The 22,784-nt window shown below is 39.6% G+C and overlaps 1 protein-coding gene across 4 annotated transcripts in view; it reads right to left on the bottom strand.

The window, feature by feature from the left end:
• Nucleotides 1-22,784, bottom strand: part of tbc1d31 (TBC1 domain family, member 31) — a 47,887-nt gene that overhangs the window by 10,869 nt on the left and 14,234 nt on the right. For 3 of the 4 annotated variants that reach the window (XR_007956866.1, XR_007956867.1, XM_052022819.1), the window contains exons 7-21: nucleotides 22,235-22,435; nucleotides 20,449-20,643; nucleotides 19,219-19,298; nucleotides 17,974-18,120; nucleotides 13,632-13,765; nucleotides 13,386-13,519; nucleotides 12,578-12,757; nucleotides 10,638-10,870; nucleotides 8,915-9,067; nucleotides 6,818-6,953; nucleotides 6,022-6,114; nucleotides 5,239-5,379; nucleotides 3,774-3,968; nucleotides 988-1,129; nucleotides 32-157 (exon numbers count right to left, since the gene is read on the bottom strand). Coding sequence is in view for 2 of the 4 variants with exons in the window: in XM_052022819.1 (XP_051878779.1) it covers nucleotides 32-157; nucleotides 988-1,129; nucleotides 3,774-3,968; nucleotides 5,239-5,379; nucleotides 6,022-6,114; nucleotides 6,818-6,953; nucleotides 8,915-9,067; nucleotides 10,638-10,870; nucleotides 12,578-12,757; nucleotides 13,386-13,519; nucleotides 13,632-13,765; nucleotides 17,974-18,120; nucleotides 19,219-19,298; nucleotides 20,449-20,643; nucleotides 22,235-22,435 (2,290 nt within the window). In the remaining 2 variants the exon portion in view is untranslated. The remainder of the gene's footprint in view (nucleotides 1-31; nucleotides 158-987; nucleotides 1,130-3,773; nucleotides 3,969-5,238; nucleotides 5,380-6,021; nucleotides 6,115-6,817; nucleotides 6,954-8,914; nucleotides 9,068-10,637; nucleotides 10,871-12,577; nucleotides 12,758-13,385; nucleotides 13,520-13,631; nucleotides 13,766-17,973; nucleotides 18,121-19,218; nucleotides 19,299-20,448; nucleotides 20,644-22,234; nucleotides 22,436-22,784) is intronic. The other variant, XM_052022820.1, reaches the window with a different exon arrangement.

Here is a 22,784-nt window from a genome sequence, read left to right as displayed (position 1 = left end):
AGGTTGACAGCGACTTCTGCCACATGCTTACATTGAATAGAAGAATCCAATGACATGTCATTCAAACACAAACTGGCATGCTTTTGGTCCCCACTGCCCAGTAATAGATCCCGTTCCCTCTTTGTTAGACCTTTGGTTCTTGAGTCATAAAGCCTCACTGGAAAAGAAAAAAAAAAGCAAATCATTGCAACAGAATTCAATGTATAATTGTTCTAGGAGCAAGGTGACATCACACAAGAAGCAGGAACATTGCACAGTAATGAACTATAATGTGGTCTCTCATTTCAATTCTTTAACTCCTTCCCAGCCCCTGTTCCAGTGACAACTTTTTCTGACAGGTGACAGGTTCTCACCAACCTCTGGTGTGGCCTCCATCTGGCTACTTAGAACAGCAAGAAAGCATGTTTGATGGGCAAACTGATTTCCCTCTGTCTTGTGTTTGAAGTCTAAAACCAATAGGACTTTACCTCAATTGACAGTCTGTATTTACACTGGTGCTTGCTCTTCTCAATTACTTATGCCTGATTAAGCTCCAAAATTTGCATTGTAGTAGAAAATCTTCATGCATCACTCTGTGAAGAATACTTTGGCAGCCTTTGACAAAAGTAATTTTGCAGCTGAAACTCTAGCTCATAAGTTGCTCCCTCCCTCTGTGCCTTGCTGAAATCTCTGAGTACTGGTTCATATTCTTCTCCATATCAGAGCACTGCCTAACTCAATGTTTTTCCAAAGATTTCAATTTTAAAATAGTTAAATGCTGAAGTGAATTTGTACCATCTGCAGTTTAGACCACAAGTGGTTACTGACACCATTGTGAAAACAGCCTATTTGAGATCCTGATATCAACCAGTTGTTCTCTCTGACCCACACCATCCACATCCCCAAACAAGCCAGACCCAGTGAAGGCTTACAACTGAAGCGTTGGCCTTCCATTTCCAGCATGAAATTCCATTTCCAATAACGTTGAGAAATGGTTTGGATATTTACCATAAGGATCGTGGGAGTTTCTGTGGGTGTGATCACCGAGTTCCATGCCTTCATTCACTCCATCAGGCAACAACTGCCGCCTCCAAGCAGCACCGTCACCTTTCCTTTGCTGATACACTTGTGGTTGAGCAACCTCTGCCCACTGTGCAAGGAAACAAGATTAAAATGGGCTTTCAGATCGGGAGTGAAATTAAAGTGGACGTTCACCCCTCTAACCAATTCCTCCCTGAAATGACAATTCATATCTCAAAACAAACATCAATGGTGGGTAAGTTACTGGAAGGGATTCCGAGGGACAGGATCTGTCAACATTTGAAGAGGCAAGGTATAATTAGGGATAATCAGTATGGCTTTATTTGAGGGAAATAGTGTCTCACAAATCTCTTAGAATTTTTTGAAGGCGTAACCAAAAGAGTAGATGGGGGTTGTCTATATGGACTTTAGCAAGGCCTTTGACAAGGTCCCACATGGCAGGCTAGATCGCATGGGATCCAGAGAGAGAGACCTTATTGGATTCATAATCAGCTTGATGGTAGGAAGCAGAGTGTGGTGGTTGAAGGTCATTTCTTGGACTGGAGGCCCATCACTAGTGTACCACGAGGGTCAGTGCTGGGACCCTTGTTGGTTGTTATTTATATAAACAATTTGGATATGAATGTACAAGGCATGGTTAGTAAGTTTGCAGATGATACTAAAATTGGTGGTATCGTAGATAGTGAAGGTGATCAAAAATTACAGGGGCATCTTGATCAGCTAGTTAAGTGAGCCAAGGATTGGCAAATGGCTTTCAATTCAGATAAGTGTGAAGTGTTGTATTTTGGGAAGTCAAACCAGGGTAGGACTTATACAGTGAATAGTCAGGCCCTGAGGAATGTTGTGGAACAAAGAGACCTAGGAGTACAAGTACATAGTTCGCTGAAAGCAGTGTCACTGGTAGACAGGGTGGTGAAGAAGGCACTTAGCACGCTGGCCTTCATCAGTCAGGGCACTGAGTATAGAAGTTGGAATGTTATTTTGCAGTTGTACAAGACGTTGTGAGATTGCACTTGGATTATTGTGTACAGTTTTGGTCACCCTGTTATAGAAAGACATCATTAAACTGGAAAGAGTGCAGAGAAGATTTATGAGGATGCTGCCAGGACTCGAGGGCCTGAGTTATAGGGAGAGGTTGTGCAGGCTAGTATTTTATTCCTTGGCATGTAGGAAATTGAGGGGTGACCTTATAAAGGTGCATAGAATCATGACAGACATAGATAGGGTGAATGCACATAGTCTTTTCCCAGGGAAGGGGAACTAAAAACTAGAGCGCACAGGTTTAAGGCAAGTGAAGGATTTAAAAGGAACCTGAGGGGCAACTTCTTCATGCAGAGGAATGAGGTGTCAGAGAAAGTGATTGAGGCAGGTACAATAGCAACATTTAAAAGACATTTGAATCAGTACATGGATAGGAGGGGTTTAGAGGGGCATGGACCAAACACAGGCAAATGGGACTAGCTTGGTGGACACTATGGTCAGCATAGATGAGTTGGGCCAAAGGACCCGTTTCCATGCTGTACTACTCTATGAGTCTATATTGAAGCAACTGTTTACTTGAATCTTCAGAAGTCAATCTGCAGAAATAGCAGAAGTTCCCTCATGTTGAAGAATTTATGTACATTTTTTTTTCTAGAATGCAGACTAGTATAGCTTGGGAATACTTAGTACTAAAGAGCAGAGCAAAAGCAAAACAGAAATTGCAAGTTTCACATATTAAGGATGCCCCAAAAGTCATTGGTTACAGGATTCAGTTTTCCCATAGAAACAACTTAAATGTCAACTTTCCAGTTTATTAATGTATGTTTGCTTACTTGACAATGACCAAGCTGGGCTTTGCCCTTTGAACAGAAGATCAGCATTGTTCTGCTAACTAATTCCTGAAGGAATACTTCAGAATTACTTGCCTAAACAGTTGTGATTAAAAACAAATGTAGTGCAAACCATTTGTTAATGAGAGATTGCTAGTTAGTCCCCAGGGATAACATGTCTAAATAAATGCTTGTGGAACATGGATGTGTAATCTGTGATTCCAGCACTTCTCTATACTGATCTTGAGATGCAAAATCTATGCATAAATAACCAAGTGATAAATCACTGGAGAGGTCTGAGCTGCCATATTGTGGACAATTCCGGACATTACACTTTGGAAGAGATAAGATGGTCTGGAAAAAAATCTGACTAAATGGGCAGTGAAATCAGCCTGAATGACACTTTTCAAAAGGGAGCAGAATAAATGCACAAAGGGAGAATTGCAAGTCTATGGGAATGGGAAGAGAACTGGGAAGAACTGCATTGAAAAATCAGCACAGGCATGACTGGCTGAGTGGCCTTCTTCTGTGCTGTTTAAATACATCATAAACTTAGAGTATGTATCTGAACATATTCACCCAGAGAAGATCACTCTTCTGAGCTGGGAACCAAATATCAGCTTCCAAACAGTGAATGGGCTGCTAGCTTGCACAGAAATGTAAAAGATAGTTATAATTTTGCTCATATTAACTTTATAATTTTCATTCACTTCACATCTGTATTACAGATCCAGTTGGAAAATCCAGCTGACAAACTGTTCCTCCCCAGCCTTTTGCCAACACAATGTAGAATTCTAAAGATACTTTAACTATTTGATGCCAAGCAACATATTCATGTTGCCTTTGAATAGAACTTTTTTTCTTATTATGTGCGTGTGGGAGGAGGGGTGATAGGGACAAGATGACATAGTTAAAGCACTAGTGAATAGGAGTCCATTTTACCTGCTTATCTTCAAGTTCCTTCATCATATCCAACAGCTTGACCTCTTTTTCTTTACTCTCGCTGGCAAGACGTGCCAACTCTCCCTGGGATTTCTTCCGATCCAAACTGTATTCCCTTTGTTTGTTCAGCATCTGTGCTTGCCAGTCCTCATTGTTAGACAGCTGATTGGTTCCAGCTAGCTCCCCTATAGTATTCTGATCAGGAAAATAACAAATTAACTTCAATGTTCCTGTTCTCTACAGGTCTTACATTTCCATGCAGACCTATAAAACATTCATAGGGAGTAAATGCTGCAGGGAAAACACAATTCTCCCATTTTGAGTTGAGACCTTTCATCCAGATGAAGGGCCTCAACCCGAAATGTTGACTGTCTATTTCCCTCCACAGATGCTGCCTGACCCACTGAGTTCCTCCAGCATTTTGCGTTTTGCTCCAGATTCCAGCATCTGCAGTCTCTTGCGTCTCCCATTAATTCTGATGGTTAGTGCAGCAACATTGGGTTGGACAGTTCCTAAATCCCATATTGATCCAAATTAAAACTAATAACCTAATAAAGCTAATAACCTAATAAACCTGGTGACTACTTTAAAATCTAAAAGAACACAAATGTCTACTTGTGATACGAGTGCTGTGTTACAATGCAATGAGTTTAAACATCAATATTTGAATAAGGCACATTATTAAGAACAGCTTCCTTCCCAAGTCCCCTCAAAAAAGTAATTTGATAACAATAGTCCAGGCAAAAAAATTAATCAATTTCTGATAAACAGGAAATTCATATTGAGATACAAGAAACTGCAGATGCTGGAATCTGAAGCAACAATCAATCTGCTGGAGGAACTCAGCAGGCTGAGTAGGATCTGTGGGAGAAAAGGAATTGTTGACATTTCAGGTCAAAACCCTGCATCGGGACTCAATGATGCAGGGTTTCGACCCAAAGTGTTAACAATTCCTTCCCCCTGCCCACCCCCACAGATGCCGCTCGACTTGCTGACTCCCTCCAGCAAATTCATATTGAATTTTGTTTTTGTACCTTTGTAATGACAAATTAGAGCAAGTGCTCGCTGGATCATTTAATTGCCTGACTGGTCCAAACATCAACATTTCTCCCGTGGCCAAAGCCAGTTCTGTAGGAATTCAGAGGCTGGGTCATCCTTCTATGATGAGAGGGCTTTTAAGAGCTTCCACAACCCATACGATTGCTTGTTTTGGAGACAATATGTAATTTAACTACTGGCATTGCCTACTATTTTGCATTCTTTGCATTACTAAATATTTCTGTACAAATATTATCTTGCATCAGCACCGATTTAAAAGGCAATGACACTGAACAAAGCTGGTGCATACTGAGGCAGCACCCCAGTGTAAAGCACCTTAGTAGAAGATGCCTATTAATCCTGGGAATGCATGAACTGCACACAATGAATGTTCCCAGAATCTCATCGCCTATTGACCATGCTTCACCTTATATTCCTCAACATCTGGATGTTGGTCCATTTCCAACTGGTTCTTAAACTCTTGTTCTTCGATATCGCCTTTGATCCAGTTGATGCCCAGCTGTCCTTTCACACCCCGTGATGTGGCTTCTTGCTCCTTGGCAAGTTGCTGCAATTTAAAATAGCAGGAGTTACATGTTAAGTAAATACAAGTGCCTTTTAATTATCTGCATATTTCAGCTTGATTATTTAAACTTGACCCAATGAATGTATATACAATGTCAAAAAGAATACAGCTACTCTCCCAAGTACTTAAGATTCCACACAAATGCTGAGATAGCATGAATGCATGCATTTCCTGGTACACTACCATGGATTTGTCTCTGATTGCTGTCTTTTTTCTCCCTCTCTTTACTGTATAAATATAATTTCTTGTATAATTTATGTATCATTTATATTCTATGTGTTGTCTGTACTTCTGTGCCTGTGATGCTGCTGCAAGCAAGTTTTTCATTGTACCTGTACTTGTGCACATGACAATAAACTCAACTTGACTTTTTAAACTGGGCTATGCTTAAACAAAGTCTGCAATGCACAGAAACAACGTGTATTTAAGTAATATGATACATTTTGAATTTAACAAAAATTGAGGAACCACATTTATTCCAATGGAAATAATCAAAGAGTTGATATTAATTTTATTTCCACATCAGTTCCTTGAAAATTAAAAACTGGACTAATAGCAAGCTTCTTTGCTATGCTGATATTTCCCACAGACCATACAATAAGAGCAGCAAAGGGCAATTCATACTTGCTCAAATATTCGCTTTTGCATCTCCAGTTCCATATTTCTCACTTCGATGTCTTGAATTAATGCAGCAGTTTCCTTGTCCCGGAGAGCAATCTTAAACCAAAATGAAAGACAGCTTTCGTATATCCATGAAATGAACAAAAGCACAACAAAGGTAAGGTACTAGTAAGTTTGAAGAGAGTGGGTAGGGTAGGGCAGGAAGTATTTTGGTTTCTATTATGTATTTACTTGATGCAGATTATTTTCCAGCAGACTAGATTTGAAGAGCTGAATGGCCTACTCCTGCTCCTTAATTATTACATTCTTAATTGAATAAATTTCTGCCAATGTATTCATCAAAGTGTACAATACCAGTGATGCATTGGGGAAATAGAAAGGATTGTTCAAGTGGTATGCCATATCATTATTTAATATTGTGTCCACAAAGTCAGTAGGAAAATAAGTCCACAATTGTTTTTGTGGTTAAAACTTCCACCCTTCCACTGGCTGCAGACTTGGAACGGCGAAGTCTACCCATCTTTACTCCAGTAAAGATGGGTACTGAGTCTCTTAAAAAAAAAAGAGAACAGTTGCTCATACACCTCTTCATGGCTGCTTATAGAGGGGCAAAGATATTGGAACAAGTTGGCAACCTGCCAGGGAGTGCCAAAAAAGTCAGGGGTGTGGGAGAGGGTTGGAGTTGTCTGGCAAGACTTTATAGTGAGGCCACCAATAGATACTGCAGATCAAGGCCCTCATACAAATTAATGTTAACTCACTGGTTTCACACAATTAAAGAGAGGAGAATTGCACAGACCTTTCTGTCAATCTCATCATCAAGCCGCCTCAATTCAGATTTCTGTTGTTCTTGCTGATGTTTCAGGAAGCGCCTTTGTGCCGCATCCAACACTTGAAGTTCTTTTATCTTCAATTCACGGTTCACAGCAGCAAGTCTTCAAGAGGAGAAACATCATATTCAATAAAGAGAGACACTAGCTTTGCAGCCAGTTAAAACATGCACTTTGATTGGTTACTTGCATTTCATTGGAGTATGTCCTTTCCCTTTCATCAAACAACTGGAACTTACCGCACACAAAATAAAATGATCTACTCAAGTGTTACACTTTGCACAGTGTTTGGAATTCTCACTTCTGATTCAGAAGACATTTGCAGAGAGTTTGCGGGGACATTTTAGGGACTTGAACACAAATGATACACTGTCACTCACAGTGCAGTACTGAAGGGTGCTGCACTTTCAGAGATTGCTTTTGGATGAGATACTGAAGTGAGGCTTCTTCCACCTTCTCCTGTACATGTACAAGATCCCGCAGGACTGTGCGAAGGAAAATGGGGAGTTTTCTCTGGTGTCCTGACCAACATTTTATTCCAAGCAAATTATCTGGTTGTTTATTGCAGTTTATCGGATTTTGCTGTGAATAAACTGGCTGTCACATTGCTTCCATTACGCTCCAAAGGAGTATTTAATTGGCTGTGAAGTGCTTTGGGACACGAAGGTTGTGCAAGACTGAAGTTGTATAACTGCAAGTTTTTTTTTACTGTTTTTATAGTTGATTTCCCACAGCATAAGAAATGAAACAAGCATAACTTTGGTAAATTCATTAAGTGAATTTTACTGTTTAAAAGCACATCAACTCCTTAGCGAACAGGATTTTATCTGTGATTTGATGTGACTGCATACAATTCAAAAGCACCCTCTCTCCTCCAGTGCTGCATTGAACTGCTGGCCTAGTTTATGGATTCTGTCGACTGGAATGGGACATAAACACATATGCTTCTGACCAGGAGGCCCCTGAACTAAAGCTGACATTCAGAAGAGAAGGGATCTAAACAACAAAAATAAAAATGGGGCAGCACAGTGGCACAGCAGGTAGTGCTGCTGCCCTAATGGTTCAGCAATGTGGGTTCAGTCTTGACCTCTAGTGCTGTCTGTGTAGAGTTTGCATGTTCTTGTGACTGCATGGATGTCCCCTGCATACTCTTCTTTCCTCCCACACCCCGATGATGTGTTAGTAGATAGGTTAATTGGCTGCTGTAAATTACCCCTCGTGATAGGAAAATCAGAGTGGTAGGAGAGATAATGGGTTGGAGGAAAATGGGTGGGGGAATGGTACTGATGGGATTCCTCCAAGACTCATGATGGACTCAATGATCTCCTATGTTCTGAGGAAATGTGAGAATAATACAACAATTTTGGAAAAGAAATATATAGAGAAGAAATTTGAGGAGAGAAATAATTTGCAAAAAAGTCAGTCACAAATATTAATAGAAAACAGAAATCTGTCCAATGGCTGACTGTAAATGATAAATGCCATTCAGAGCAGGGTTGTGGACTATTCAATACACCAAGGTCAAACAGTTTGCTGCCACCCACACTCCGGGTTTGTGTGCAAAGAATGAACATTCAGGCGAGGGCAGGGTCACCTACCAGGTCAGTCAGATGGTGGAAAGAGAGGAAAATTATGGGGAAAAACCCCACAGCCATCAGGAGTGCATCTGTTTTTAATGGTTCTTCAAGGTATATTCCAATTCACTCAAGCACTATTGAAGGAAATTGTGTACAGTAAATATTTGACCTGGACGTTAAAACACAGTTTGATGCAAAAAGTTACAGCCAGCCATTTGAGTTCGTGGAAGCACCTGTGCAACAGTGGTGCATAAACTGGGATATAATATACAGAGAGATGGGAAATATTCTTAATGTTATGCTATACTGTAAAGATAAAAATAAGGCAAATACATCAATGGCATTATACATAATGTCTGGTGCGTAGCAATGTAGCAGACCATTAAAAATAGACATCTTGGAGAATCTTCCTTAAAGTTACTATCACATTTTAACTGGACTTCTGATCATTTTGCATTATTCCACACTGAAAACACCAATGCAAATTACCTCACTCTCTGTTCCACGAGCTTCTGCTCCTCTTCATGTAGGATCCTTCTCCTCTGCTCCTCAGCTTCCTGGAGTAACTCCTGCTGCCGATACCAGGCAGCGTTCTCAGCCTGCCTCCTGACACTCTCAGCCTGAAGTTCATGTGCCAATTGCCTAGCAGACCATGACAGCAAAAATGAGTGCACTACAGTGAGCTTTACACTGGGCCATAAGCAGGAGAACTATGTCCTTGTACAAAAATAACTCTTCATCCATAGACAGGAGCAACGAAGCCTCTTGAGCTGCACCACCACTGGAATGGATCACACTTTGTTTGTATTGGATCAGTATTCCACAATACCCTCACCCAACACAAATATATCGATCTCCATCTTAAAATTCACCACTTATTCCCCCAACTAAGTAAATAGCAAGTCTCCTTCCACCTCTACCCAATTAAGCTGGATTGGATTAGATCACCTCTTAACCACTGAAACTCAAGAGAATTCAAGCTTAGTCTATTGAACTTGTTTTCACAATTTAAATACTGGTGTAAGGGAATAAGTTGCTCCAGTGTGGGTATGTGGTAGAATCTTGGGGAAGTTGACAGGAATAGGTTACAGGAAAAGTTAATGGGGGAAACGAAATTGCCTGGGATAGAGTCAATGGGTTCCTATGGCATAAGGAAATAAATATGGATGCCACAAAGCACGTCTTCACACGTAGAGAGGTAGAAATCTGGAACTCTCTCCCACAGACAGCCCTTAGGTTTACAGGAGGAGTCAACTGAAAATTTCAAAGCATTTTCATTAGGCAAGGGTATAAGGATTATGAAACCAAGGTGAGCAGATGGAATTGCAATATCGATATTGACTGAATATTGATTACTAACTGACTGGCAAAAGATCAAGGAGCTGTAAAGCTTACTATTGTTCCTGTACGGACACTCTCATTAGCTAACTTAAATCCACAGGTCTGCATTTTTCCACATGCTGTGCCCCAAAATGCAACTAAATCTCCCAACAAGGAGAAGACAGCTCTCTAATGCTGTTCATTAGAGATGCCAAGGTCACCTTGACTGTGCACCGCACAAATGGAGCAACTATACAAGGTATTACTGGAAACTGGAAGAATATATTTTTTTGATAAGCTAAAAGAGTTAGCAATGAATGAGGCAGCTGATTTACTAGCTAAGTCATAAGTTGCAGCTTTGACAATTGATAATCATCCCTTTTCAAATCATAAATCGAGTTTTTGATAGCAATAGTGAATTGGTAACTTTAAAAATATTCCTAAACAAGCAGGGAAAAAAAACAATGCCTTAGTCACACTCCTGCCATGAGTATTCCTAAATTTCCATCATCTCATTAAAAAACAAAACTAGTGATAAATCTAACTTGGATGAACTTGAGGGCACCTACACCATGACTGCAGCAATAGCAAAAGTTTCATTTTGTTTTAATGCTATAGAGCACTGGTACCTCACAGAGGCAGAGAAAAGGTTCAACCCAAAGTGGATTACCAAGTTTCTCTGAAGGTGGGAGTCTACAGCCACACTAGAATTTCTCTGGCAGTAACACTTAAATACTGCACATATTTAACATCCAACTGAAGTCAAATCTTCTTTGCACCAGGATTTAATATGCAACGGACAAGAATTATAGATCCAGATTAACTTGTGCACCTGCAATAAAACTGCACAAAAATGGAACAACTCTCTCTTAAACTTAATTGTCATGTTTACCTTTCCTTTAAGTATTTCAGCTCTTCCCGCCAGATCCTCTCTCGTTCTTGAGTCTGATAGTTAATTATAAATTCTGGATATTTGTTAAATATTGGATACTGGCCCTTGGTTAATGGTACAAAGTCATCCAGCATACACTTGGGATGGACATCCTCAGGTGTGGTATCCATTAGATGGTATGCTTCCTTGATTACGGCTTCGAGGTCCAAGTTATTGCGGTGATGGAAGAAATTCTATATCAGATAAAAGATTGTTTGAATTTTCTAGTTAATGTATAAAACTTTCATAACGTCTCTTTCTCACTCCTAAACATTTTCATATGTAATCATATTAGAAAAGGACTTGCATTCCTATAGTACCCTTAACATCCCTTCCATAACACATTAAATTACTCCTGAAGTGTAGTCACTATTACAAAATGTGGCAGCCAATTTGGGCACAGCCATCTCCCATGCACAGCAGGGTGATAATGATGAGAATCTATTGTGGTAATATCTCAAGGATAAACATTAGCTAGGACGCCATGGATAACTGTTCCGTTCTGCTTTGCTAATATCCACCCAAGAGGTAATGTGGCTCCACAGTTTAAATTAGATTAGATTAGTTTATTGTCATATGCAATCAAATTCCTTGGTTGCATGAGGCTCATAGAGTAAACAGTAGACATGCTAATAGCAAACACAACAATAAATACAAAGACGAGTGCAAAAACAGCAGAATGGTGCAAAGATTGGGGTTCAACGTGAAGTAGTGGAACAAAAATAATGCTAAAGTGACAACAGCAGAATAACTGAGAGAGGTAGAGTTAAGAGTCTGAGAAAGTGGCAGCATCACTGGAAGAGGGTGTGAAAGAGGTGATTGTTCAGGGGTCTGATAGCAATGGGGTATCACCCGGTGTTGCACTCCCTCAGTACTGAACTGAAGTATCAGGTCATTTCAGTGCTACAATGTCAGAAGTGGGATTTGAACCCACAACTTTCGGACTCAGAGGTGAAAATGTAACCTGCTGAGTCCTGCCTCGCACATTGAATAGGATTTTAACAACTATTCTGAAGATATTCATCTGAAACAATTTTAAGATCATATCAGGACTTTAGGGCCATTAACAATGAGAAACCCATTAATGGGAAATGCAAAGGAATAAAACATGGGAATGCAGCACCACCAGACGGGGTGTGTAAAAGAGGTGATTGGTTTAGGAGTGTTATAGCAGTGGGATACCTAGATGTGCCATTCAAAAAATACAGAGGGCAGTAGTTATGATCTTAAACCATTAAACTTCATGTTAATTCCAGAAGTCCCTAAAGATGATGAAATAATTCTCAACCACACATTGAACTCTCCATGCTTTTCCCATGAAGCCAAGAACAGGTCTCTCACTGGGAGTGGGGCAAACTACTAAAGCGACAGGCAACCAACACCCTTGTTGTTTGATGGATCTGTTCTGTAAACATAGATTATTTCCCGAGTTTTCTTTGCTTTGAGACTATGCCACAGGACTGGCAGTTCCACAGAACCTTTTCGTATTTTACAATAGACAGAGTCTGAATGAGTTCTGCTGTTAAATAGACATCCTCCGGTGTGGCATCCATTGGTACAAGATTGAAGTTTGCATCTATGGTTTGTTTTACTACTAACATCAGCAAGTATTGTTACCATAAAATGCATTATATCAGAATTTTTGAACTGAAGTATTTAGACCTCCTGATTGCAAGAGTGCTGACTGGGGATGAAAAGAATAGAGGCAGAAGAATGGGCAGAAGAGGAGAAAATAGCAAAAAAAGAGCACAGGGAAGGCAGTGTGCATCTATCAGGACAGAGTACTTTTTAATAGATACAAGAAAAAGATGTTAAAAATAAATTTACCATTAATAGTAAAACTTGGAAAATAGCATGCTCTCCACTTAACCAATAAGTTTAAAGTATCTTTTTCTGCTCACCTCAAGGTCTTCTTTTATATTGCAATGAAGCAGTGGAGCTCGAGAACAGATTAAATAGGCTGCTACTGCCATCAACAGGAAGGACGGATGATTGGAAAAAATATTATCAAATAGCTTCAGCCATTCGGTTCTTGTCAGTACCTCCGAGAACAGTGTCTCAAGAAGAGGCCAGGCATAGGACTGTTGATAGAATCAAGATCAGCAATCTTAGAAATGCTGCTCAGATAAATAACAACTGAAAAGGACTTTATTCTATTGGGACATGGGCTGATTTCAGGACTCTTTAGTTCTCAATGAAAATTGAACTAATTACGCTGATTTGACATTCTTGGTAAATTTACACCATTAACTGAAAACTGGACCATTATATTTAGTACTGGAACATGTAGTATCATTGAAACCGGTATCTGAACTTACAAGACGGAAAAAAAGTTATAAGGTGGAAGTTTCCACCTTTTATCTATAAAATGACAGTGTAATAAATGTGGATATGTCATAAAAGATCCAGACAACATTACAACACTTGTAAAATAAGAAGTGCTCAGATACAACACTAAATTTCTAACCTGCTCACGAGGCCATGGAAAAAGCTACCATGGAAATATTACTCTGGTTAAATAGGAAGCTTTTCTGGGGTTTGAATCCAGGTACCTTGGGTTAAGGTATGGGAGGTTTCCTTGGCATTCATTTCTACTATGCCTGACGTAGGATTGCTCTACACCCCAGCTTCTATGTGTTTAACAAAGATAAGTCATAAAGAAAACACAATAAAAAGATAACTTGGTCAATTATTTAGATGCTTAGCTACCTGTGAGGTTATGTTGTAGTTCACCAAATGCTGCAGCAGTTCCTTGTCATGGTGAGCCAGAATGTTCTCAATCATGCCCAGGAGATTTATTGGAGGATTTGGAAAATATTCAAACCAGTGCTGGCACCAGTTTACTAAAAAAGGTAAAGTTAACAGGTGATACAGCAGTTTTACATTCAATATCAAAACTTCTTTTTATAAAGGAAAGATTATGTAATTAATCAAGAGTGCTTCCCTTCTACTTACCTATAATTGTAGCAACAACTTCAAACCCAATCAACTGGTTGTTCTGAAAGAGTTTTACAAATGGGAATGCTAGTAGTGGAAGATAAGAGACCTCACTAAAGATGGTTGACCAATGAGCCATGGCTGACAATACCCTGATGAACAAAAATGGTGCAATAAATTAAAACAATGACTTTATTTCCTTTCAATTGAATCTCTCTGCAATGCACATGGTCTCTGAAACTCAATCATATATACATTACCTTTCCAAAGTAGATCAAACCTCCTCCTAATTATATTATAATGATAAAATCAATTCAGCCTATACAGAACAGTTCAAACTTTTCATGAAAAGGTTATGTCATTTTTGTTTATTGTAAGTAAGAGCCCAAATCAAATCTGCCTGCAATACAAGTACAATTATTGGAATTGGTTTATTATTGTCACTTGTACTGAGGTACAGTGAAAAACTTGTCTTGCATACCATTCATACAGATCAATTCATTACACAGTGCGTTGAGGCAGTACAAGGTAAAACAATACAGAATGAAGAACAGTGTTACAGTTATAGAGAAAGTACAATGCAGGTAGACGATAAGGTGCACAGTCATAATGAGGCACATTATGAGGTCGAGAGTCAATCTTATCGTACTAGGGAACTGTTCAATACTCTTATAATGGTGGATAGAAGATGTCCTTGAGCCTGGTGGTATGTACTTTCAGGCTTTTGTATCTTCTGCCTGATGGGAGAGGGGAGAAGAGAGAATGTTGGGGGTGGGTGGGGTCTTTGATTATGCTGGCTGCTTTACCAAAGCAGTGAGAAGTATAAACAGAGTCCATGGAGGAGAGGCTGGTTTCCATGATGTGCTGAGCTGTGTCCACAAGTCTCTGTAGTTTCTTGCGGTCCTAGGCGGAGCAGTTTGCAGATGATACCACCATTGTAGGCCGTATCTCAAACAGCGATGAGTCGGAGTACAGGAAGCAGATAGAGAGCTTAGTGGAATGGTGTCATGACAACAACCTTTCCCTCAATGTCAACAAAAGAGCTGGTCATTGACTTCAGGAAAGGGGGTGGTGTACATGCACCTGTCTAGATCAATGGTGCTGAAGTCGAGAGGGTTGCAAGCTTCAAGTTCCTGGGAGTGAACATCACCAACAGCAGTCCTGGTCAAATCATGTTGATGCCACAACCAAGAAAGCTCACCAGCGCCTCTACTTCCTCAGGAGGCTGAAGAAATTTGGTTTGTCCCCTTTGACTCTCACCAACTTTTACCAATGCACCATAGAAAGCATACTATCTGGATGTATCATGGCTTGGTACGGCAACTGCTCTGTCCAGGACCACAAGAAGCCACAGAGAGTTGTGGACACAGCCCAGTGCATCACGGACACCAGCCTCCCCTCCTTGGACTCTCGTTGTCTTGGTGTAGCAGCCAGCATAATCAAGGACCCCACCCACCCGGCACATTCTCTCTTCTCTCCTCTTCCATCAGGTAGAAGATACAGGAGCCTGAGGGCACATACCACCAGACTTAAGGACAGCTTCTACCCCACTGTGATAAGACTATTGAACGGTTCCCTTATACAGTGAGATGGACTATGACATCACGACCTATCTTGTTGTGACCTTGCACCTTATTGCACTGCACTTCCTCTGTAGCTGTGACACTTTACTCTGTACTGTTATTGTTTCTACCTGTACTACTTCAATGCACTCTGTACTAACTCAATGTAACTGCACTGTGTAATGAATTGACCTGTACGATCAGTTTGTAAGACAAGCTCTTCACTGTACCTTGGTATAAGTGACAATAATAAACCAATACCAATACCAGCAGTTGCCATACCAAGCTGTGATGCATCCAGATTGGATGCTTTCTATGTTGTATCGATAAAAATTGGTGAGTGTCAAAGGGGACATGCCAAATTTCTTTAGCTTCCAGAGGAAGTAGAGGCGCTGGTGAACTTTCTTGGTTGTGGCGTCTATGTGGTTGGACCAGAAAAGGCTATTCGTGATGTTCACTCCTAGGAACTTGAAGTTCTCAACACTCTTGACCTCAGCACTGTTGATATAGACAGGAGCATGTGCACCTTAATTTATCTATAGGTAAGCTGTGATTGCATGGGGAGAAATTTATCTCTAGTGCTACAAGATTGAGTGTTACCCATAAGTTACACACCCTCACGGGAAGGTCATACCTATGCTCTGCCTTGGAGCTAGATTCTTTCCCAAAGCATCCACTCTCATTTGAGATGGAATTTCACCATCCATAAGCTGATAGTGGGTTGCCTCAGGAACAAAATCCTAACACAATCCTAACCTATCGGAAGGAAGAGTTTGGGCACTTTAATTCATCGGTTATACTTCTTAAATTGCTCTCGTTCAATGTCTGGCCAACAAAATATCTATTCAGTTCAATCTAAGTCCACTGAACTAAACATTCATACAATGATGATTTCCCCTCAACCTTTGCTAAAATATTCCACACATCTTCCTTCATTTGCCTATTACTGTGATGCATTTGGCCCATTATTTTACTTCTATACATAGATATGCACACACACACACCTGTATCTAACATTTATCAATTACCTTGTCATTATAAATCAACAATTAACTTATTCAATGCTGAACCTATGACTACTGTCTTTAGATTTTTTGTTATTGTAAACCTAGGTAGCACGTTTCATAATGGAATAAATAATTATTGGATCTAAATAAAATGGTCTAATTTCTCCAATGAAAAGAATTTTCATGCATTAACCACAAAGTCAAGAAAGGGTGCAAATTAATCAAAAGAAAACTTTGTTCTTAAAATGCAAATGACATTGGTAAGACAGTATTTATTGGCCATTGCTAGCTGAACCATATTGGTAGTTTTGGGCTTCCTTCTTGAATCACCACAATGCTTGTGGTTAATGGTGCCCCCACATGGTGCTACAGAGGAAATTCCAGGGTGATGGCTTAGCAGAGAGAGGAAGAGCAAACAATAAATTAAAACAGAAAATGCCGGAAACGCTCAGCAGGTCAGGCAGCATCTATGAGAAGAGAAACAGAAGTAGTGCTTCAGGTCGAAGACTTTTCATCAGAACTAGAAAAAGTTTGAAACTGAACATGGTGGAGAGAACAAAGGGAATGTCTGTGGCAGCATGATGAAGAGAGATTGAATGAGAAAACAAAATGGTAATGCCAGCTGCCAATCATCTGGAGGGGATGAATGAAGACAGAGGAGAGAACAAAGAAAAACAACAATGCTAGAACGGTGAGATATAAAACACTTCAGTTGCTGAAAATCTGAAATGAACAGTCAGACACGACAAGTTGGGAATGAAAAACTGAGTTAACATAATATGCTGATGGCATTTCATCAGAGCCAGCCAGTCACAAACAGGAAAGGCTGGTTATCTGAAGGTGTTGAATTCAATGTGAGTTCTGAGGCATGTGGCATGCCAATATAGAAAATAAGATCCTACTTCTTGGGCTCACATTAAATTTTCTGGATGTTGCCTGAGTATTTCCAGTACTTTGTTTTTTTTTTCCAACTTTCCAACATCTGCAATTTTTGGCCTTTTGAATACTCGTCCAAGTTAGACAGTTACTTGAAGGGGTCACCTCAATTACCTGCTGCCTTTATCACTCCAGAAGGTGGAGCTTATGGTATTGTAATGTGCCTTGGTGAGTTGCTGCAGTGTGCCAACAGGGGAGCAAACAGTGCAACAATGATAGGTTGACTAGCACAAAGATTTGTAGCAGCTCAGTTCATGGGAACAACGTGAAGCATGTAACTGCCTCAGAGACCAATCTGTCAGCTGCAGCCTTTAGGATTTGGATAACTCAGTTAATGGTATCCAAACAATTAAATCCATCAAGAGCCTTTTATTCCCTTAGAGGTTCATCCAAATGATGTACAACATGCAGCTGTATTGCTATTAGTTCAAATGGCAGAGACGTGCTAACTGGTTAAAAATTAAAACAAATGAGATAGTTGTCATGATGAATTTTTTTTATATTGGAGAAAATCAGGGCAATTAAATGTTAAGCAAGGCTGGTAGATGTGAAGTACTGAATCATAGGACTCTCACATCAGGATCCACCTGAGCAATTGGTGTTTAAATTATTGTCTCACCTTTCTGGATGCCTTTTTAATATTACAAATTTTATTGATCCTATTTCTCCCTAGAACTGACAAGGCTACTATTTTTGGAATTTGCAACTCACTTATATCAGGTAATTGCTTCAGAATCAAATAATGCATGCAAAAGAAGGACATTGCTGAAAGACACCAAATGTTAGTAAGCACAATGTTTTTAAATGCATTTGTAAGAAAGTTACTTCTAAAGAAAAAGCAATTTTGAAACACACCGTTGAAGAATTCTTAGAAGCTTTCGACTTTTGATGGGATATTTTTCATGTATTCCTAGATAGGCAGGATGTGTACCCTTGTCGGTGAGGCTACTGAAGGCTGCATGGTTCTCAGGCAGCTGTAGCAAAGAACGCCAAATAAACATCCTGCAATATAAAGTCAAATACATAAAAGGACTACTTCTTCCTCTGTACGAAACGACAAAGAATTAGCTACACAGAAACAGATTGTTTGACCCAAAATGGGCCTTAATGGTGTTTGTGCTCCACACAAGCCCTCTCCTATCCCTGTTTATTCCATTCCATCTGTAAAACCATCTTCTCTAACATAAAAACAGAAAACACGGGAAATACTCAGCAGGTCAGGCCGCATCTGTGGGAAGAGAAACAGAATTAACATTCCATGACCTGCTGAGTATTTCTCGCATTTTCAGTTTTTATTTTAAGATTTCTAGCACCTGCCATTTTTTTGATTTTCAAAACCATCTACTTGTGCTCCTTATATCCTTCTCCAGCTCCCACTTCAACACATCAATGCTATGTGCCTCAATTACTCCTTGTTATATAAAGTCCTAATCTCACCGCTCTCTGGGTAAAGAAATTTCTCCTGAATTCCCTGGTGATTGTATTAGTGACTTGTATTTTGTTAACAGTTTTTCTTTAGGCATCCAGTAAATATAAAGTGTTTATGAATTTTCAGAAGTGCAAATTACATTATAACCTTCATTCATGGGTCAGTTGATAAAGGCAAATTTTTTTTTTTGGAAGCAAAAACTGAGTCATACAGTACAAAGAGGCCTAGATTTGACTCTCAATCTTAGCTGCCAGCTGATCTCAGCTATGAGGGCAATAGCAGAAAGGCTAAAAATAGCCCTAAGCCTCTGCTTTAGCAAGAAGGGAAAACAAAATATCAATTCCATAAGTTCCCACTGTATCCTTAATTTCTAGCAATTGGACAAGAATTGGGTAGGGGGGTTGTGATACCTCTGTGAACATGCAGATATAATCCACTTCTGGTAAGATTACATCTCTGCCCCCAACCAAGTCCTGAACAAACTGAACATGGGAAGAGGTGGAAGAATGCTGTAGAAGTGGAAAAGCAAAACTGGCAGAGGAGAAGAACATCAAAATTCCTTCAGTCTAGTTTACATGTACAAATATTATAGCCACATGGATATTTTCAGACAATCTAGTTGCAAATATTAAATTAAGTTGTAGGCATTTTCTATCAGTTCAGCAGCACACCTGTACTTCTCTGGATATTCTCCAAATTCTTTCAGCAGAGCCCGCAGCCGCTTTTTATTAAGACCTGCTGGAAGCATGTTCTAAAATATTGTGAAGAGAATAAGAAATCACCAATTATTTCTGTGTATACAGAAGAAAATATGTCGAAACTTTATTGTTAACTGTTCACTATGAAGAAAACTATGGTTCAAGAGTATCAGATTTAAATAACAAGTAAAAAATTTCATTTTACTCAACATTCCCAGATGGCTTAGCAGGTTGGTGCTCTCTTTGACATTGACTTGTGCAGGCCATAAGTGTTCTGGATTAAATACTTGGTACATAGTTAATTTCCGCTGGGCAACATGTATCCAAACTCTACCATTTGTAAGCATTTTAATGGGTGAAGGAAAAGTACCTGAATTTATATGACCTCAGGATACCCCAAAGTCCTTTTGAAAAGTAGTCACTGCTCTAACACAGATACATAGCAACAAACTGCACACAGCAAGATCCTACAATCAGCACAAGATAGTGATACTGGTTACTGGATAAATATTGGCTAGTACACTGGGGAAAACTTGCCTGCTTTTCTTCAAATCACTGCTGAGGAATGTTTTGTCTGAGGGGATGGGCAGGGTGCAGCACCTCTGACACTGCAGCACTTCTTCAATACCGGCACTCAGTGAAGGTTAGTCATTCAACTGTATGTGTGGGACATGACAATATTATCTTCTGACTCTCAGACAAGAGTGCTACATATAAGATCACAACTCAAGCCTTCAGCTTGTGCTCTTTTAGCAAATCTCAGCGAGGTCGTGAAGGCGAGCCATAATTGGCCTCAGTACCCTTGACCTTGGGAGATGGGAGAACAAAGGAGAATGAATGTCATCTAGTGCTGTATGTTGAGAAATAAGTGATCACACTGAGACTGAACCAACAACCACGTGAAGAATGGTCACTCAGGACAACGTACTGGAGGGCACTCAACACCAACAGAGTGAATTTGAAAAGGAGTGCGTCATTTGGGGGAAAAAAAAAGAAAAACAAATGTCTCAAATTAGTTTTGTCACATTCTTAGCTTCCAACACAAATATGAAGTGTATAGCTAGTCTATTAAGCAACTTACAAGCTACTATTTAGCTTTCATCCAGAAGTTTATTGCAAAAAATCTAACTTTGGGTCAATTACACTTAACCATTGCTCCTGCATCATTCCCGACCAACCCAGTCAGACCTTCTGGCCTCTTACCTCTTTGTCCTCCAAGATGGTGCCAGATGGTTTTAGGATCCTAGCCTGGACTTCCCTCCCGGCTGACTTTCCCCTCCTAGGTCTTTCTACTTTTCCAGATGTCACTCGCATTTTCAGGCCAGATGGAACACTCCCATTTTTAGAATCCTCAGTCTTCTCCCTGTCTGCAACAATTTTAACCAGTGGAGGTGGTGGCTGGAGGAAACAAACACAATTTACATGAAATTGTGGCTTGTACTGGTTTCTTTCCAAAGTTTGCCGATAACAGAAAAAGAGAAACACTAGTAACCAGAATTAAAGCTTCTTATGAACTCAACATGTGAATGATGGCTCTACTGCAATCACTGCAGAATAATAAACTTCAAGAGAATTGCACATATGCACTTGATGGAAGACCTGCAGCAGTGTAATGGAGAATGAATAATCTATTCCTCATATATACTATTTCTCCTGAACAGGTTAAAATGTTTTAGATTGTCATGGAATACCCCAATCAACACTTTTAAAAAATACATAAAATGATCCAACATTGCATGGCCTAGAGAGACAGCCTAGATTTTTGCGCCTGGGGTGGGATTTGAACTTGTAACCTTCTGACCTATCCCAGCTTTAGAACATTTTCCTCCTTCATAACTATAAACAAGATGCCCCAAAAAAAACTATAAACAGATGCCTCAAAGGCCGCATTAGCCAAGGAACATCAGGTCCCAGAAAATCATCCCACTGTTCCTGTCATCTCTGCAAGGTCGCCACTTTACTGCACTCTCTAATTCTTTCCCCCAAAACACTGTCAATTTTTGTTTTTCCCAAGTTTTCATCCAATTCCTTTCTGAAAGTTATTTTCTTCAACCATTCTTTCAGAGTGCATTCCTGAATGTATTTTATTTCACCTTGTGAAAATCAAATTACTGTAGGAATAAGGCAGGTAATGCCTTACTAAAACTCGGCAACAAGTACGTTGGATAAACTAGGGTGGTTTTCTCTGCAGAGGTGGAGGCTGAAAGGAGACTTGATAGAAGTTTATAAAATTATAAGAGGCATAGATGGAGTAGACAGCTGGTATCTTCCCCCCCCCCACCCAGGGTCGAAATGTCTAATACGAGAGGGTATGAATTTAAGGTGAGGGGGGATGTTTTTGTGGGACAAGTTTTTTATTAATATATATATATATATATATGTAACACAGAGAGTGGTGGATTCCTGGAATGTGCTATGCTGCCAGGGTGGTGGTGGTGGAGGCAGATACAATAGAGGCATTTAAGAGGGTCTTAGATAGGTACATGAATATGCAGAGAATGGAGGGATAGGGATCACGTGCAGGCAGAAGGGATTAGTTAAATTAGGTGTCATTAGCTTAATTAGTTCAACACAACATTATGGGCTGAAGGGCCTGTTCCTGTGATGTACTGTTCGGTGTTCCAAGTACTGATCAGATGCAGCCTTTATAGGAAATATCCACTTTGTATCTGCTTTGCTAAAAACAAAGAAAATAACATTAGGAAATTATTCATTTACTCATTAACTCTGATGCCAACCTACAGCTCAAAAAGCTAAGCTTAAGTTGTAGTTCATCACTACAATCCCTCTCTCTTTGGCATTTGCATAGCATTCATCAAAGTTAAAATAAAAATCCAAAATAAATCAAACCTAAATTAAAGATCAATAACAGTAAAATTAACTAATTTTCTTGCTGTACTTTTGTGATATGAAAACCCTCAAATCGCTACTGATATTCACTGCGTAGTGGTCAACATCTTTACATTCTACTTAATGAGCCTCTGAATACCTTATTTATTTCCTGTGATAAAGCTCTGACACTGTAAATGGTAAGACTGCCATCCTCTAGGACAGCTGCAATGTAACGTCCATTTGGACTGACTGTTGCAGTGCTAATTCCATTATCAAGGCTTCCAATGTCAAAGAGGAGCTTGCAAGTCTGAATGTTGATGAACCTCATGATGCCATCCTGGCTCAGTACTCCAATAACCTGCAACATTGGTCAAACATATCATTTGCAGCAACAAGAGAGATACATTCAAACTGTGATAACACACCAAAGGAATACATGACACACCAATAATGAAACAATCCCATTTTATGGTCAATTAAATATTCACTACTGGACTTGCTCTAATTAAGGAACTTAATGCTCTGACTTTAAATAGTTTTTTTTTTAAATATCTGTATTTTTAAATTTACTTATACCAGATAACTATTCAAGCCACTAATGTTCAAAATCTAGAACCACAATTCTTAATTGTAATAACTTTTATAATATTAGGATTTTTATCTTGATGCATCAGGGCTTTGTATGATAATCACTTTGCCCAAGACCG

Source organism: Pristis pectinata, chromosome 9, assembly GCF_009764475.1.
Source record: "Pristis pectinata isolate sPriPec2 chromosome 9, sPriPec2.1.pri, whole genome shotgun sequence".
Classification (NCBI taxonomy): Eukaryota; Metazoa; Chordata; class Chondrichthyes; order Rhinopristiformes; family Pristidae; genus Pristis; species Pristis pectinata.
The sequence above is the reverse complement of the archived record's forward strand: the minus strand, read 5'-3'. Positions and strand labels throughout refer to the sequence as shown.